Source organism: Saccostrea cucullata, unplaced genomic scaffold (genome assembly GCF_032062105.1).
Source record: "Saccostrea cucullata isolate Sc308-1 unplaced genomic scaffold, CSIRO_AGI_Scuc_v1 ctg1378, whole genome shotgun sequence".
NCBI classification, from domain to species: Eukaryota; Metazoa; Mollusca; class Bivalvia; order Ostreida; family Ostreidae; genus Saccostrea; species Saccostrea cuccullata.
The window spans coordinates 85,980-105,025 of NW_026922879.1; the positions used below are offsets into that span (position 1 = coordinate 85,980).

Sequence of the window (19,046 nt, forward strand, 5' to 3'; positions counted from 1 at the left end):
TATAAAAAAGGGACATAGATGTAAGATTGATTGATTGATTGTATACTGTTTAACGTCCCTCTCCAGAATATTTCACTGATATGGAGACGTCACCATTGCCGGTGAAGGGCTGCAAAATTTAGGCCTATGCTCGGCACTTAGGGCCTTTGAGCAGGGAGGGATCTTTATCGTGCCACACCTGCTGTGACACGGGGCCTCGGTTTAAACGGTCTAGTCGCCTTTTACGACAAGCAAGGGGGTACTGAGGACCTATTCTAACCCGGATCCCCACGGGATCATAGATGTAAGAGGATATTTTCGAAATACGTACCGGTCAAACAAAAAAAATTTAGAGAAACCTAAGGTTTAAATGTATATTATAGGTTAATTTTATGGCTAGAATTTTTTATGGGTGCATTAAGAAATTAATTCACTAAAATTAATTGATTGTATTTTTTCTTCAGTAGAAAATTGTTTGGCGTGTATAAATTTGTAGGAGTAATTAGTGTAGACTTTAAGGCGCAAGATGATAGAAGCACTTTTCATTTGTTCGACTGCTTTCCATATTAAAAAGATTTTTTCAGGTTAATTTTCTGAAATCTAGCATCACGAAAAATACCTTCCAACGCAAAAAATCAAAGTTTCAGACCCTATATGTTATTTAGAATTTTCTTTTTAATAGTAAAAATTTACTATGTTGAAAGATAAACAATACTTTTCAATCCTATCAATTGACATGATTTCTTTATATGCAGTTTTGTCATTTTAGGCGCTGCATTTCGAGAAAACCAAGACAAGTATGAAATATGTGCAAAGTAAGCACAAAAAATGCTCATCTGTAGGAAGTCAATTTGAACATTTCAACTAAATAGTACCAAAGGAACCTCGATTAATTAATTTGTAAATACCTATGGTAAAAGAATACACCTGTAACATTATACAATTTATAAACAAATTCCCTTTTAAAACATGGAGTTTCAAAATTTAAGATAATGATTTTAGAGAATATGCACCTTTAACATGAAATATTAAATAATATAAAGGTTATGTTTCGTACTGAAGCTCGATAATTTTAAGTTTTATTGCAGGAAAAATGTGATCTTAATATGAGCGAAAATCCGTGTTTGTTTAAAAAGTCCGTTGAGCTATATAACATGAGAAATGGAAAAATAAACGGTTTTTCAAAGTACCTAATTCAGTGTACATGTAGTGTTGGAAGTCAATAAACTCAAACGTTAAAACCACTTTATTTAACGCATTCATCATGGTGTTTTCCAAAATTTGAAGAGGCTTTGGGCCGAGAGGTCAAACAATCATCCTCAATATCAAAATCACCACATTGCTTCTGTTCTGATCTTGTAATATGTGTACTCCCAGCATCTTGTGCCTCGCTTCAAACTCACCATACATGTTTAATGCTGTATTTTGCGCTAAGACATGACAAGTTGACGCCTTTTATGCCAGAAGTTCTAAAATTTCGATTTAACTTCGCCTACCTAGGAGGCAAATTTAAAAAGCGGAATTACTTCCTGCATTGTGTACTTGCTTAGATACCGGTACATCAGGATAATGGTGAATACTAGTATGGCACAAAAACTAAGAATTCTAACAAGAGTGTGAAGAATAAAACCGCTTAGCTTTTTTTCTATGCTAGACCGACGCCTTTTTCTGCCAGAAGTTTTAAAATTTCAACATTTCCTCCTTTTGCAGCATAAAATGCAGCATTCTCTCCATTATAATCTTCCTGATTTAGCATATCTGGATAATGTTGGATGATATATTGGCACATTTCTAATTTAGAGTTCATACAAGCAATATGAAGAACACTACAGCCAACCTCGTTTTTATGTTTCATGTCGACGCCTTTTTCTGCCAGAAGTTTTAAAATTTCAACATTTCCTTCTTGTGCGGCATAGAATGCGAAATTCCATCCATTATCATCTACCTGATTTAGCATATCTGGATAATGTTGGATGATATATTGGCACATTTCTAATTTAGAGTTCATACAAGCAATATGAAGAAAACTACAGCCAACCTTGTTTTTATGTTTCATGTCGACGCCTTTTTCTGCCAGAAGTTTTAAAATTTCAACATTTCCTCCTTGTGCGGCATATAATGCGACATTCCATCCGTCATCATCTACCTGATTAAGCATATCTGGATAATGTTGGATGATATGTTGGCACATTTCTAATTTAGAATTAAGACAAGCAATGTGAAGAATATTTCCGCCATCATTATTTTTATATGTCATGTCCACGCCTTTTTGTGCCAGAAGTTCTAGAATTTCAACATTTCCTCCTCGTGCGGCATGGAATGCGACATTCCATACATAATCATCTACCTGATTAAGCATGTCTGGATAATGTTGGATGATATATTGGCACATTTCTAATTTAGAATTAAGACAAGCAATGTGAAGAATATTTCCGCCATATTTATTTTTATATGTCATGTCCACGCCTTTTTGTGCCAGAAGTTCTAGAATTTCAACATTTCCTCCTTGTGCGGCATAGAATGCGACATTCCATCCATTATCATCTACCTGATTAAGCATGTCTGGATAATGATAGAATATATGTTTGCACATTTCTAATCGAGAATTGACACAAGCAATATGAAGAATATTACTGCCATTCCTATTTTTATATGTCATGTCGACGCCTTTTTGTGCCAGAAGTTCTAGAATTTCAACGTTTCCTCCTTGTGTAGCATATAATACGGCATTCCATCCATCATCATCTACCTGATTAAGCATGTCTGGATAGTGATTGAGGAGGTATCGACACAAATCTGTATTTCCATTCTCACAGGCAGAATAAAGAGCATGTGCTTTTGTATTTCTTTTATCTTTGAAATCCATAATTTTGGCGTTTGGTTTTTCTGAAATGTAACCTAATTCATGTAACGACACATTTGGTTCGTTAACCGTTTCTCTTTCGTTTTCTGCCAAATTTCCTAGGAGTTTTACATATTCGTTTTCCGTTCTTTTATATTTTTTTGCTGGATGGGAGTTGATGTCTTTGTGTTTTTCCTTCCTGTATTCTAAAACAAAGATTTCATTAAAACATGCGTACCGTATGAGGAGAATATTCAACAATTTACAATTTGGCGATTTATCCTAAAAATTGGTGTGTGTATATATATATATATATATATATATATATATATATATATATATATATATATATATATATATATATATATATATATATATATATATATATTACAATAAACTAAAAAAAAGGGGTTTTATAATATGTACAGAAAAATATGTATAACAACCAATATGGTAGTTTTTTGTGTAATTGAATTTCAGCACTCTTGAAACCTTCGCCATATAAAATTCATTCCTCACTAAGCATTCTGCTTTTTTGTATACATAAGTGTTTAGCTCACCTGAGCCGAAAGCTCAAGTGTGCTTTTCTGATCGAAATTTGTTCGTTGACTGTCACCGTCGTTGGCGTTGTCGTTGTGCTTAACTTTACACAATTTCATCTTTTTCTCCAGAATTACCGGACCAATTTCTACTAAACTTGACACAGAGTATTCTTGGCTTTGAAAATAACAACTTGAGTCATGTTTCAATGAGTAAATTGAATAAGCTTAACCGCGTATTTTCAATTTCTATTCAAATTCTCACAAAAATGGGATTTGAAGTGAAAAATATTTGCATAGATTAATAAGGATGGTTTCAGAGAGGTGGACTTTTGAACATCATAGAAGGTTTACAATTTCTTTATATTCTAGAAATTTGTTTTTTTACATCATTTTCAATGAAATAAGACCAAAAAATATATACCAATCCAGGCAATCATTTTTTTGTTTGTATCATCTGTCCTTAAGGAGATTCTGATTTGTTTAAATGAAGGGTCATGCTCTCCTCCAAAGGTAGAAAATTAAATAATAGTGAAAAATTTATGGCATCATTGAAAAATTTCAAGAACCAGTTGGCCAGAAAAGATGAAACTCATATGGTCGAATCATTGTCAGATTTGTTCATATAATGACTTCCAAAGCTAAGGTGGAACCACAATGGATAATTAAACTTTTAGATAGGAATATACAGGAAAATTATTTTTCTCAAGAACAACAGATCTAGAGCAAAGGTTGGTCATATTTATATGAAATTATCCTCAGATGGTGTATTTCAAGTTTGTTCAAATCATGACATCCCCCCCTTCAGTCACTTTTAAATAATTTATTGAAATAAGCGGTATATGAAATCGTGTATCGTATACATGTAACACTACGTATCTCCATTTGAATAAAAAGGAACTAATTCAGATTCCTTTCGTTCAATGTCATTTGTTGAACTTCCGGATGCATTTAATAACAGATAGTAAAACATCCATGCACGTTCGTAAGTCAAACATCTTCATTCAATTTAGTAAAAATGAAACATCTGTAAAATTTGTGCGTTTAAAAGAGGTTGAATAAAACATGGAAAACGCAAATAGAAATGCAAGAGAGCAAAAGTAACACAAGAAGGTTGTCTGTTCTTTTTCACTGATGTGTGGAGTACAAATATACCTGCTAAAATATAATGCTTTTTAACAGAAGTCGAGCTTAAATGTACATATGTACCCTTAAAAAATACGAATAAATCGCTATTTAGTGACCATTTGTTAAATCCTCGATCCGAAACATCTGTTATAACATATAGGTATGTCATTTGTCGGCTTTTGGGGAAAGCTCACGCAGAACCTCTTACTTCGAAACTATTTATCAAAACTCAATTTATATAACATATTTAATTTCAACAATGTAAATGTTATAATATTCAACGAAAAAACTGCTCAAAGGCTACAAAGAAGGATGACTTATAAGGGACAACTATTTCTCATGGTTGAAGGACATTTAGCAGATAATTCTGCAAATGTGATCATTTATTAAATTTAATATCTTGGAACTTTATCCTCACATACTCTTACTCGGAGAATATTTCGATTATGATATTGCTAGGAATATTTAATATAGGCATTAGTTTATATTTTAGAATAAGTTTAACACATCCCTTCAACAAACATTGCCAAAAATGAAGATCCCGGGGGTATGTAAAAAAAAGTCCATATAAAATTTACACCATTTTCGCCTGAAAATCACATATTTTGACCAATATTTCCCTGATCAGCACTAAAGCGGTAAAAAGCTTGATTTAAGAAAAAGTTTTAATGTCTATGTAAATTTTTGATACCCCAAACATGTTACTTTTTTAGTGCAAAAGGGTCACAAAATAATTTACGCGCATTAATTTGCAAGATTTGTTAAATTCAATGATAAATTTCATTCAAATTATTTTACGTAAAATAAATTCATTTTTATTGACATGGTTACTTTTGATTAAAATGAAAAAGATAAAAGTAATTAAACAAAGAGTTAAAATTTAAGTGCAAAAGTTCAACTTCATTGTACCGTAGATCAGTAAGATGAACAGTGACCCCTTAGTTTTTCTGCAATTTTGAGTCACTTTATATGAATACTTATCCAAAATATTCTTCTAAAAAAAATCCTTGATTTAACCAATTTCACGAGTGACAAACACAATAAAAGCCAGTGTGACTGTAAACCAATGCATGTCATGTCATAAAAATATTCAAAATTCAAAATCAATCAGTATCGAGCATTCAGATAAAAATATGAAAAGTGGCATTAAAATAAATCATTAAATTATAAACGCATATCAACAAATTCAGAACAAAGGGTATGATAAAAAAAAAACTAGCAAAAAAAAAAATATTTTTTCGCATTGTTATAAATTTGTGATGTGCTGGTATAGATTTGGAAAGAAAAAATGCTAATATACACTAGACAAAATTGCACTTACCACTTGTTAATTCTTATTTGTGAATTGCCGTATTGGTACTAGTGTATTTAATAGGCCATAATTTCTAAAATAGTGGGATTGACAAATGATTTAGTATCATGAAAAGACCCTTGAATGACCTCCTTGTCCGAAAAGCAATTTTCAGTTTTGATCTGCGCACCATTTTGGTCCAGATATGAAATTCTTGATCACTAAAAGTGGTCTGTGAGGTCGCCACAGAAGTAGTCCCCCAGTTATAAATCAAACAACAAACAGTCATTGAATTTCGCCTAGTAATAATCCGGTGACTTAGTTTCCATACCTAATCCACTAAACTTCCGGTTGGGCCAGTTTTGTTGAACACTGTTCAACTTCATGTATATATCCTGTTAATTTAATGACGTGGCTATCTATAGATAACATTTTTATTTATTTGTTATTCTATTTGCAACAATTTTTCATGAGTGGAATTTATCAGCTTTTTATTGTTTTCATTTTTTACAGATTTCTCTAAAGGAACACCCTGCAGACGCCATACTGTCTGTATTAGCTCGCTCTTCTAGTGTCAAACGCCGCATACGGTTTTATTTTTTTCCAATTTTTATTTAGTACAAATTGAAAGGACACAAATACAAAGAAAAAATGATATTTTTTTCATAAAAAATGGAAAAGACACGATTTTGATTTTCTTCTTTTAATTGGTCTCACTTCAGTAAACATTGTAGTTTTTTATAAGGTTTGACATTAATATGCCTTATTTATTTTTAATTAAAGTAACATATTTTTATATCAATTACATCATAAACAGGTTTTAAAAGTAAGACAATGATTGTCTTAAGTTTTGCGTCAGTAGTTTAGTCTAGTGTATTGGTGCATTCTTAAACTTGTATTTAATGTATTCAATATATAATGAAGGGATTTTGAACAATTTAAAATAATGTTAAACTAGTTAAAACGTTTGCTAGATAACGATAACAGTAAAATAAAACAAATTTTACAAGACTAATAACAAGTGAAGATGTGGTCATTTTGCACATGAAAAAAAAAATTTAAAGAGTTATCTGAACTTGAAATATAAAAAAGAAAAATTTAGATTTCTCAAAATTTGTGCGGCAAATGATTGATTTTATTTCATATTTCAATAGAGAGGGAGCTTGTGCATAGTTGTGTTTGAATTCAAATTACTTTTTTCAATATCTTATAAAACATGTGCTGATTCAAGGTACAATCAAATGAACTGTAATCAAAATTTTGTAAATTCCTTTGGTAGGACATTTTTATTTTTAAAAAATGCTGCAATGATTAAAAATATCATTGAAGATTTCAAAAAAGTATAAAATTCAATTTTTAGAAAAGCATCAGCAATAAACACAAATAACGTTAATATAACGTATTAACGTCCCCCTAACGTTATCTCAATGCGTAGTGCATAAGGACAAATGCATTTATATTTCAGCCATATTTAACATGATATATCATGATAAACCTTTGTTACAGACCTTCATAACAAGAGCAAAACCTCGCACTTGTCGGAGATATTGAGGAAATGAAGCATAAAGGAAAAAGTGCTTCCCGATTTCATATAAAATATGATACCTTAAATAAATTAAATGTCAATTTCATTTTTGAACTTGACTGTGATAGTAACTTGAAATGCGATTGAGGAATCTTTATATGTATTTAAACTTACTTCTTCTTTTCTTCATATAGATGAATGATAGCAGTACTGAGATAAGCAGACAAAATATCACACCAAAAACAACGGACAGGGCTATTGTTACTCCATTCCCTGCTGCTGGGGATGTACTAGCTGGAGTCATTGCTGAGGTCAGTGACTTGCTGCAAATATCAATTAAATAAACACGATGAAGACAAAACTTGATTTAATCAACAGTTATAATAAACATTACAAGCAAACGTAAACCCCTGAAAATATCAAAGGTGAGATCAGGTGCAATGGAGGAATGAACATCTACTTTCATCCGATTACAACCATAGTATGTCCTCTTCATTGATCAGGTAAACAAATCACCCTGAAGTTCTTTTTTACTCTCATTGTTTCCTTTTTGCATGGTTTTAACATTCTTTCCATGCATTTAGCTTTCTCTAAATTTCCAATACATATACTCAAATGAATGTTAATGTACAGACAAATAGACTGATAAATGATGAATCTATCTATGAAATGTATCAATTCAATTACAAAGACAAATTATATTACCTCCTACCATCACTATTTAACACTTTCATTTTGGTCCTAGCAAAGTAAAATAGAATTGAATCCTGTGAGTGAGTTCTAATCTAGTATCGAATATACAAGTTGTAAATTACCTTTCATATTTATTTTGTTGAATTGAACAATATTTATGATTGTTCATTTATCTTTATTTAACGATAAGAAGGTGTCTGGGAATTACAGAAAGTAAACCTTTCATGACATCTCGTTTTAAGATAAGCCTGGAACTTTTTTCAGGCAAACGTCGTTTGTGTGGCATTTTAATGTTTGCTCTGAAATTATAACGCAATATGCGTAAAATCTACAAGAGGGCCCACGGGCCTCATACACTGTAGGTCACCTGAGTATCGTGTAACAACTTTCCAACAATTGATTTTGGTTGGTGTTTGAAACTAGAGGCCATGAAATTCACAATTTTGAAATAGGCACCATTGCTTATCATAATTATAAACTTAGCATGCTTACTCTATTTACTTAATACGCAGAGGTAGATCAGAGTAACAGAGAGAAAATGCACTTCCAATTTATAAGGAGTTGTGCACCCCATCCCAAATGAACCACTGACCCTAGAGCCACATAATTCAAAATTTTGGAAATGTATCATAAAATGGTTTATTAATACTAAAAAGCAGATTGCAAAGCATAACTTTATTTTCAGACTATGCCCCCCCCCCCTCCCTGATACCCCTGACCCAGGGATATAAAATTAACCATTTTGCTATATGCAACTTTTTTCATCATCAATAAATATACATGTACTTGGTTCATTTGCATAATACTCAGGAGCAAAGGAAAGATGTTCAAAGAATTAATGCATTTTCAATATATAATCAAAAGAGCCCACCCCCTTTACACCAAATGGCAAAACCCCTGAAACAGGGGCCATGAAATTCACAAATTTAGAAGAGGCACTCTTGCAAATTATAACTAAATACGAAGTTAGTTTATTTGATACCAAGGAGCAGAGAAGAAGATTTTTCAAAGAATTAATGCATTTTCACTATATAATCAATAGAGCCCTGCCCTAAAACCAGAACCCCTGACCCTGGGGCCATTAAATTCACAATTTTGAAAGAGGCACTCCTGCTCATCATTACTATGTACTTTGTTAGTATTATTAATACCTAGAAGCAGAGAAGAAGATTTTCAAACAATGTATTTTCACTATCAATAAACAATAGAGCCCCACCCTAACACAAGAACCCTGACCCTGGGGCCATAAAATTCACAATTTTAATTGGAAGAGGCACTCTTGCTCATCATAACTATCTACTTAGTTAGTTTATTTAATACACAGGGGCAGTGAAGAAGATTTTCAAAGAATTAATGCATTTTCAATATATAATCATTATACAGCCCTGCCCTAGCACTAGAACCCCTGACCCTGGGGTCATAAAATTCACAATTTTGGATGAGGCACTCTTGCTCATAATTACTACATGTATGTACTTAGCTAGTTTATTCAATATCCAGAAGCAGAGAAGAAGATTTTTCAAAGAATTAATGCATTTTCAGTATAATCAATATAGCCCCACCCTAACACCAGAACCCTGGGGCCATGAAATTCACAATTTTTGGAAGAGACACTCTTGCTTATCATAACTTTATAGTAAGTTAGTTTATTCAATATCCAGAAGCTGAGAAGAAGGTTTTCAATGCATTTCACTATATGATCAATATAGTCCCGCACTAAAACCAGAACCCCTGACCCTGGAGCCATAAAATTCACAATTTTTGAAGAGGCGCTCTTGCTCATCATAACTATGTACTTAGTTAGTTTATCTGATAGCCAGGAGCAGAGAAGAAGATTTTCAAAGAAATAATGCATTTTCACTATATATTAAATCAATAGAGCCCTGCCCTAGCACTAGAACCCCTGACCATGGGGCCATGAATTTTACAAATATGGTAGAGGACTCAATGCTCATTAAATTCATGCTACAGTTAGCCTGCTGGGTATCCAGGAGTGAAGAAGAAGAAGATTTTTGAAGATTTCATTAATTTTAGTGGTTTTGGCCCCACCCCTCAGGCTCCAGGGAGGCGGGGAGCATAAAATTCACAACTTCTGTTCCCCCTCACCCATAGATGCTGTATACCAAATTTGGTTGAAATTGGTTCCGTAGTTTCAGAGAAGAAGCTAAAATGTTCAAATGTTAATACATGACGCACGACACACAACACACGACGCACGACGACGGACGAAAACGGAAAGCAATAGGTCACCTGAGTGACTCAGGTGAACTTAAAATTGTATGGGATATGATCACAATGAAGACGAGCAGTCGAATCTTTACATAACCAAAATCAGGAACATTGCTGATATTCTTTTCAACATCACCATTTCGTACAATGTGAATATAATTAACAAGAAATCTGTGAGCCAATGCTCACTAGGAATACCCTCGCTCTGATGTGAATAAATACTATCATGGTAATATGTACACAAGTTCAATTACGGACAGATGCACTGAAAAGTATGAAAATGTCATCAGATTTATATCAGAAGTAATCCCGTCATATGGCATGCCTCAACAAAGAGTGCATCAAACTTTCAAGCATCTGCAATGAGTAGTTGCCAAGAAAACTGGAACGAAAATTTGTGTTATGAATGAAACAGACAGACGCATAGACAAACAGGAAGTTGACATCTGATTTGACCAAAAATGTATCCCACCATATGGAATGCCTCAGAGAAGATTGTGTTAAAATTTCAAGTATCTGCGATGAGAAGGTGCTGAGAAAAGTGCGACGAAAATTTGTTACGGACAGATAACTAGACAGACAGACGGACACACAGACACACAAGGGTAAAACAGTATACCTCCCTCTCATTCGGAGCGGGGGTATAAAAAGTAACATTATTTCAGTGAAGATGCATATGGTAATGCCCAATATCTTTGTAGACATGTATTAACCATGAAGCTTTAAAGGGTCTCATGGAATACATGAGTATATCTGCAAAGCAGGTGTTCTTTACTGTCATAACCTTAAACTTACATTTAATAATTATGAATTTAATGGTCAGGGTCATTGAAGATTCCTTTAAAATAAAAAAGCTAGCAGTATTATAGAAAAAATTGCATTGAAAATCCCTTTTTTAATACATCATGATAAACAATTTAAATTAATGGAATCGAAAAAAAAAAAGCGGTTTAAACCTTATTATGGTGACTCTGAAGAAATAACTCTTTAAATATTAATTACCTGCAATTTGAATCTGCAACGTAACATCCTCTTTCTGGATCTATATCTAAACACGCTTGATCTGGAAAAAGAACAGTTTAACAAAATATAAATTGTATTTGTTCAATTTCTTTTCTTATAAGATCGTGTCATATTTAAATTCTATATTTGGAATGATACATCCCATTAGAACAAGTGTATGACGGGTTGATCATTTCTTTTTTTACTGTTTTCAAAGTCATGTATATCAATGATATCAATGGAGTCGCGAAGTAAGTAGCTGATTCAAATCCCATTGTGGGACATGGAGACGGGTTCTTCGGATGGAACCGTATAAACCGAGGTCCCGTGTCGCAGTAGGTGCTGGCACAATAAAGATCCCTCCCTGATCAATGACCCTAAGTGCCAAGCATTGGACAAAATTTGCAGCTCACCACCGGAAAGCGGTGGCGTCTCCATATGAGTGAAAATTCTCCAGAGGGACTTAAACAATATACAATCAATCAATCAATATGGTTTCTTGCACTTACCAATCCAAACAAAAATGTTTTGATACACTGACACAAATTACTCTGCATTTGGTTATTGTTATTGAATTAATGATACCAAATGCAAATTTGAAATCGCAATATTTTGAGCTAAAAAGCCATGATAAATTTTTATGTCCGACCTTTCAAGTCATAGACCTCCTAAAATACATAAATTAATAAACTATATCTTTTAAAAGATATTTCGTTTACCACTTACTCTTTTAGACTGACACCTTTATTTTTACAAAATTCCATTTTGTACGTTTTAGTTTCGAAAACAACGTTCGAACAAAGAAGTTGAAAACCATGTCAATATAAAAAAAATCCTTTGGGTAATTTTAATAACTGTAGACAAAAAAAATTAATAAAAGTCTATCTACTATTTACCATAAAAATGAACTTACATTTATAAATCTCTTTAGTCATGTAATGTTTTCTCGGGCATCCATATGAAAATCTTGTGCAATTCTCAGCATTCATGTGACCAGTATTGTGAAGGTATGGACAATGCTCGGCTTAGGAAAAGATAATTTATTACAACAAAACATTTCATGCGTTCATGCGAGTAGATCTTTATAAAATATATATTAGGGAAAATGTTTCAATATAGCATTTACCAAGTGTTTTCAAAATTCTTGGTACTTAAAGCTAAACACGACAAGTAAATGAATTTACGCCAGTTTTGGTAATATGATTTAAGCACCAGCGTATATCGCTCAAATTTGTTAACCTCACTGCTTTATTGTCATGTATATTGGTGTTCTTGCTGGTTATCTTATACATTTATTTTGTTTACATTTTATTGTAGTTGCGTGCATTTGTTTGTATACTGCATGTCTTATGCAAATGTTAACTGTTAGTTTCTTTGGTATCCTACTTTTCTGCATTATAGAAGTATACAGTAATTTTTCTCGCTACGTGACGACTGTTTACACTGCACTGGGAATAAATGAGCGATTGAACATCGAATATGGCGGGTAAATCCTTTTACGAATCCCATTCAGATTTAAGAAACACAAAAATACACTGAGCAATTAAACAGTAGCAACATTCGATTGAGAATATTTAAACCAAATAACACGTACCTAACTGCCAAGCAGGAAACCTTCCACTTCTGAAACAGAATTGAACAAGCTCTGTTTTGTTTTGGTTTGGGACACAAATATAATTATACTCGCCGTCAATCTGAGGACAAAGTTTGGAGGCAGCTTCCAAATATCCATCCCAGCTTCGTGGACAACTGACAGCTCTTGTCTTATTGAACATGGATGACATCTGAAAAAATGTAATGTAATTATACAGTCAGACTATAATGTATTGCTGATCATTTAAAGTAACTGCAAACTGTTTTCTTCATAAAAAATCTAAATGACAGTCTAGCGTTTGTTAAGCGTTGCAGTCTATCTTCACTAGGTATTGTTGTCATTAAAATTATTAATTGGTGTTTTAATTATAATCTTTTAATAAAAAACACATGACGATTTGAAAAATATGAGGTTATAAATTGGTAGAAATAACTTTGTAAAATTATATTATTATCATCTGATATAGAACCAATAAAGTAATTTCTGTAATCTGTGGTGTCATTTAACGATAACATAAGCTTTTTAGACAGAAAACAATACCCTGGTATAATATTGAAGGAAACAGAAAACCTAGAAAATCGAATGAGGAGAAAAAAACAAATAACTGCTGAGGATCGCACTACCATATATACATGTATATAGTCGTAAGAGGGGGGAGGGGGGTTAAAGGTGCATAGACAAAGATTTAAAGCAAATATTTTCTGTATAATATCACCATTTATATATGTTTTCACACAAAAATACTTTAGTATATCAAAAATCTTATTTCATCTAAAAGTTATTGAAACTTCAAGTTTTGGGGCGGTTTTGATTGACACAACCTTGTACACTCACAAATTTTAATTTTATTCTTATTTCTTAGGAAAAGTGGTTATCTTGTGTATTGTATATTAATGAGGAATATTAAAACTTTAATCCAGAAAGATAATTATATTCACAGTAGAAATGTTTGAAAGCAAAACCCCTTCACAAGAATGTTCAGTCCGCGCTAATCGATGTGTACAGAGTTTAGCAAATTGAACATACCCTTGAAACGTACACAGTTTTTATAAACAGGGGACGAGTTCTGTTATTGTAATGTTTACGTTTTACCAGGTTCGTTCAATTGTGATCTGCTCACCAAAAATGCACGGACTGACAATACACTGTGTGTATGTTTTGCTTTCGAACATTTCTACTCTGAACTTTCTGGATTATAGTAAACTGTTTTAATGTTTTACATTCATACACAACAAGATTGCCACTTTTCCTTCGTATTAAGTATATAATTAAAATTTGTGAGAGTACAAGGATGTGTCAATCAAACACGTCTAAAAACTTGAAGTTTCAATGACTTTTAGATGAAATAAGATTTTCAATATATTTTCGTGTAAAATGAAATTGCAATATATAAGTGGTGATATTATAAAGAAAACTTTAGAAAATATTTAGTTCAAATCTGAGTCTATGCACCTTTAACACTGCTCACGAATCAATTGACTGTAATTGTTAAACGAGATGTTATCACAAGACAGTTATATCGCACTGTTTGTGTCTAAATGCACACTCCTTTATATTTTTTGTGTCTTTGAAAAATACCAAAATACAAGACCCGCTATAGAGAACATATTTGTTTCAAGATGAAGGTTAAAATAAGCAAAAATACCGCAAATTTTAATTTATCAAAATTTAGATTGCCAAGAATTAGATTTATTCCTTATAATTTAATTTTAAAATAATTAAACATCTGTGGATGTAAAATTTTGTTGCTGTGTATGAGTTCAAATTTGCAGCTTAATAATACTACAGCTCAATAATACAACCGGCCCCGTGGGGATCCGGGTTGGAATAGGTCCTCAGTACCCCCTTGGTTGTCGTAAAAGGCGACTAAATGGGGCGGTCCTTCGGATGAGACCGTTTAAATTGAGGGCCCCTGTCACAGCAGATGTGGCACGATAAAAATCCCTCCCTGCTCAAAGGCCGTAAGTGCCGAGCATAGGCCTAAATTTGAAGCCCTTCACCGGCAATGTTGACGTCTCCATATCAGTGAAATATTCTGGAGAGGGACGTTAAACAGTATACAATCAATCAATCAATCAATAATACAACCGTAGTAGCGGAAATGATGGGAAGCCAAGGGAGGTAATAACTGATGCATAGACCTAACAGCCATAATGTTTGTTTACATGAGGTAAGATCGAGCTACTGTTTGAAGTTAAAGGTATAAAATCTGGAAATTTTATTGAATCCCGAGGACTTGAAATGAGGGGAAATCAAGGTGGTGTGTTCATTACAAACCAGATTATACAGAATAATTTGAGTTAATTTTTGGAAATCAACCAAGGAGAGACTAAAATACAAACAAAATTAAATTACATAGATATATACCACTGACTATGGAATTTTATTATGCATCTTAGTTTGTACATGTAACACTATTAACGTGGAAATAACCGTTTATCTATTTATTCAGAATTAGGGATGGTATGTGGAATTTGAATTCATATTTGTCTCTGTTACAGTTTTTTTGATGAGAGATCACTGGAATAAAAACAAACCATAAAATCAAAACAAGAGGCACCTGAGCAAATATCGGCTAGGAATAGCACAAATCAGATCAGAACTGTAAAATTTACGGGGATGGGGAGGGGCTTGAATTTTAAAACTACTTGAGAATGTCTTCGTATTAATACAGATATGACTGCTGTTCTTGAAAAAAAGATTTTTTAAAAAACATTTTATTTTTTAAAACATTTTCTTCCTATATATAACTTACCGTTCACGGTAGCTCAGTCGGTAGAGCGCTTGCTTCGTGAACGGGAGGTCATGAGTTCGTATCTCGGCCGCGGCTGACCTAAGTCGATAAAAAATGGGTAGCAACTGTTCCTTCGCCATGCGCTCGGCACTTTGAAGTGAAAGTTGCGGGTCCTTCGGATGAGACCTTAAAACCGAGGCCCCGTGTCAGCAGTAGGTGTTGGCACGATAAAGATCCCTCACTGCTCAATGGCCCTGAGTGCCGAGTAAAGGTCAAAATTTGAAGCCCTTCAACGGCATACGGTGACGTCTTCATATGAGTGAATAATTCTCGAGAGGGACGTTAAACAATATACAATCAATCAATCAATGCTATATATAACTTTGTAATAATTTGAATTTGATTCCCCATTGTTTCCTTCCCCACCCCAAAGGGCCATGATTTGAACAAATTTTAAATTTTCAAAACATGAGGATGCTTAGGAGTCAATATTACTAAACATAGCTTTTCTGTTCTTTGGATTTACCCATTTATTTTTCTATGTAAAACTTTGATCCGTCTTTGTGACCCCACGCTACCCTTGGGGGCTATGATTTGAATAAATTTAATATTACACTACCTGAAAATGCTTCCATACAAATAATACTATCACTAATCATGGATTTTCTATTCTTGAGAAGAATATTTTTTAAATATATTTTTGTAAATGTAAAACTTGGATCCCCAGTTGTGGCCCCACCCTATCCCTGGGGGTCATGATTTCAACAAACTAGAATTTACAGTACCTGAGGATGCTTCCATATAAATATCACTAATCATGGTTTTACTTGAGAAGAAGATTTTTAAACATTTTTCCGATATATTCCTATGAAAAACTTCAGCCAGTGTGGCCCCACCCTATCACCGGGGGTCATGCTTTAAACAAACTTGAATCTACACTACCAGAGGATTATTACACATGTGTTTCATCTTTCCTGCCCCAGTGGTTCTAGAGAAGAAGATTTTTAAAGATTTTTTCCTATACAATCCTATGTAAAATTTTGATCGGCCATTCTGGCCCCACCCTACCCCGGGGGGTCATAATTTGAACAAACTTGCATCTACACTACCCGAGGATGTTTCCACGTGAGTTTAATCTTTCCTGGCCAGGTGGTTCTTGAGAAGAAGATTTTTTTTAATGCAATTAATTTTTCACTAATTCATAATTATCTCCTCTTGGATGAGGGCGTGGCCCTTTATTTGAAGAAACTTAAATACCCTTCATCTAATGATACTTTGTGGCGAGTATGGTTGAAATTGGCCCAGTGGTTCTTAGGTTCTTAAGGAGAAGATGAAAATGTGAAAAGTTAACGACGACAACGACAACAATGGACAACGGACACATTTTGATCAGAAAAGCTCACTTGAGCCTTCGGCTCATGTAAGCTAAAAAGTACTTTTGTTTCATAATCTTTGCAATGAATTTACAGACTCGTGCAGTTAACAAAAAAAAAAAAGATTATTCCTCTTTTGACCTACACCACGTTTTTTTATTTCCAGAAAATGACCTGAATCTGTCCGTTTGCTTGTCTGAAAACTTTTCCGACATCTTATATAGATAAAAGGTTTTCTGTACAAGGCATTCTTAGTTAAGATGACAGTGGCATTTAAAAGAAACGGTCTCGTCCTCTTTTGAGGATATATCGTAAAGGAAAAGTGACGATTTGAGTTTAATATACATATATATTTACAAAGTCATATAATGATTAGAAGCAAAATCATTTTACCATCGTGCAATGGAAAACGAAAGTTAAAAAAATGATGAATATATGTTTTCTGATAAATGTAGTAGTTAAAATAGTTAATTATATATTCAGTTTTGATGATATCCATACCTTGCTCAGAATACAAGTAATTATCCAATGAGCTGTTAATATCTTAGCTTGAAATGATATTGCGCAAATAGATAATATGGCGGAATATAAAGTATTTTTAGATTGCAGACTTAAAAAACACACAAACGCGTCCACCTATGAGTCACGGTTGAAAACGAAAGAAGATCAAGAGACATTAAATCTCATTATAAAAATCTAAAATTGAACTTGAAAAATACACTTGAAAATAAAATTAATTATTCTTGTTGTGCTTTTTAATGCATGATTTTATTCACAAAAACAGTGAATGGAATGCGCAAGAGGCTGATGAGGGCTACTAAGTTCGCCTTTTATATATAGTGCAGTCATCGATACAAATCTATTCTTGAATTAGTTTTCCTTAGGGAAAAAAAACAGAACTAACGACATAATATTTGTTTTTGAAAAAATTGAATCTGCAAATGAAATTAAATAGGTTTCTGTTTTTTAATTTATAAACACTTGTCTCTTTATTAGATCTTACCCATAATAATACAAGGTATTAAACTCTGAATTTTACCCACCTCTACAGAGCTGCAGTCATTCATGTTTTCGGTACAAGTCTCACGAGTAAAATGAATCCATATTAATGGACAAAACATTGTATTTTCCGTTTAATTATTACATTTTCTTTGATTTTCCGATTACGGTCATGCAGTCATAGGTCGCATGATATCATATAGTTGAGCGGTTGAGGCGTCACAGCTAAGTTTGTGAGCTTGAAAACATTCTAAAAAATGGATTTCGGCAACATATTACGGAAACTTACTCAGTTTTGATCTCTTTGAGAGTGGTTTATAAACGCTTCTCTATCTGAGAACAGGCTAAAGAATATTTTGAAAATCACTCTTTGTTATGGAAGGGAAACAAAGAGCTTTGCAGCACTTCTTTCATGTCATTTTGATATCCTTTAGCGCCGTGACAATTTTTCAATGAATGATAAACTGTTATATTTCAATTAATAATAATAATAATAAATAATAAACTGTTATATTTGATAAAGGCGATTTTTTAAATTTTAAAACCCAACGATTTGTTAACATAAAATTCCTGTCCAGGACTAGTACGTAGTCCTGTTAAATGAATTTTCCGTCGGCTTGCAAAATTTGAAGGCTTTTCATGGAGATTTGAAAAAAAAAACAGGTTTATGATAATAAAACATTTATGGGTACTGATTTTTAATATTTTTGTATTTGGCTCCCTTTCTTTAAATAGAACGATTGTATGTGTACCTGCGCATGCGCAGTTTTTTCTAGCGTCAGTCGCCATTTTTATAAAGTCACGGAGAAATTAACCTAAGAAATAAGTAACCACCGCCCTCCCCACCTCCTACATTTTTAAGACCTTTAGGTAATATTTTTAGTATATTCGGCGGCGGATGTGCCCCATCTTTTCAATCATATTCAGTATATTATGTAAGATTTGTATGTACATCACATTTTTTATAAATATTGCATAATCGTTTGTGATCTATGTTTAGTATGTTTTGCTTTGTATTATTTGATGTTTACTTAAACATATGACTTGTTTGGTTATTTGTCATATTATGTTTTGCTTTGTCTTATTTGTATGTACATATACATATGTCTTGTTTGATT

At 33.1% G+C, this 19,046-nt stretch overlaps 1 protein-coding gene across 1 annotated transcript; it reads right to left on the reverse strand.

Moving 5' to 3' along the window:
* Positions 1-1,191: 1,191 nt before the first annotated feature.
* On the reverse strand, positions 1,192-17,493 carry LOC134262664 (putative ankyrin repeat protein RF_0381). Its single transcript, XM_062745039.1, has 6 exons — positions 17,431-17,493; positions 12,823-13,012; positions 12,142-12,252; positions 11,229-11,289; positions 7,479-7,627; positions 1,192-3,027 (listed from the first exon to the last, which is right to left on the reverse strand). Exons 2-6 carry the CDS (start codon positions 13,010-13,012, stop codon positions 1,625-1,627), a joined length of 1,914 nt encoding a protein of 637 aa, XP_062601023.1. The 5' UTR covers positions 17,431-17,493; the 3' UTR covers positions 1,192-1,624.
* Positions 17,494-19,046: the final 1,553 nt, after the last annotated feature.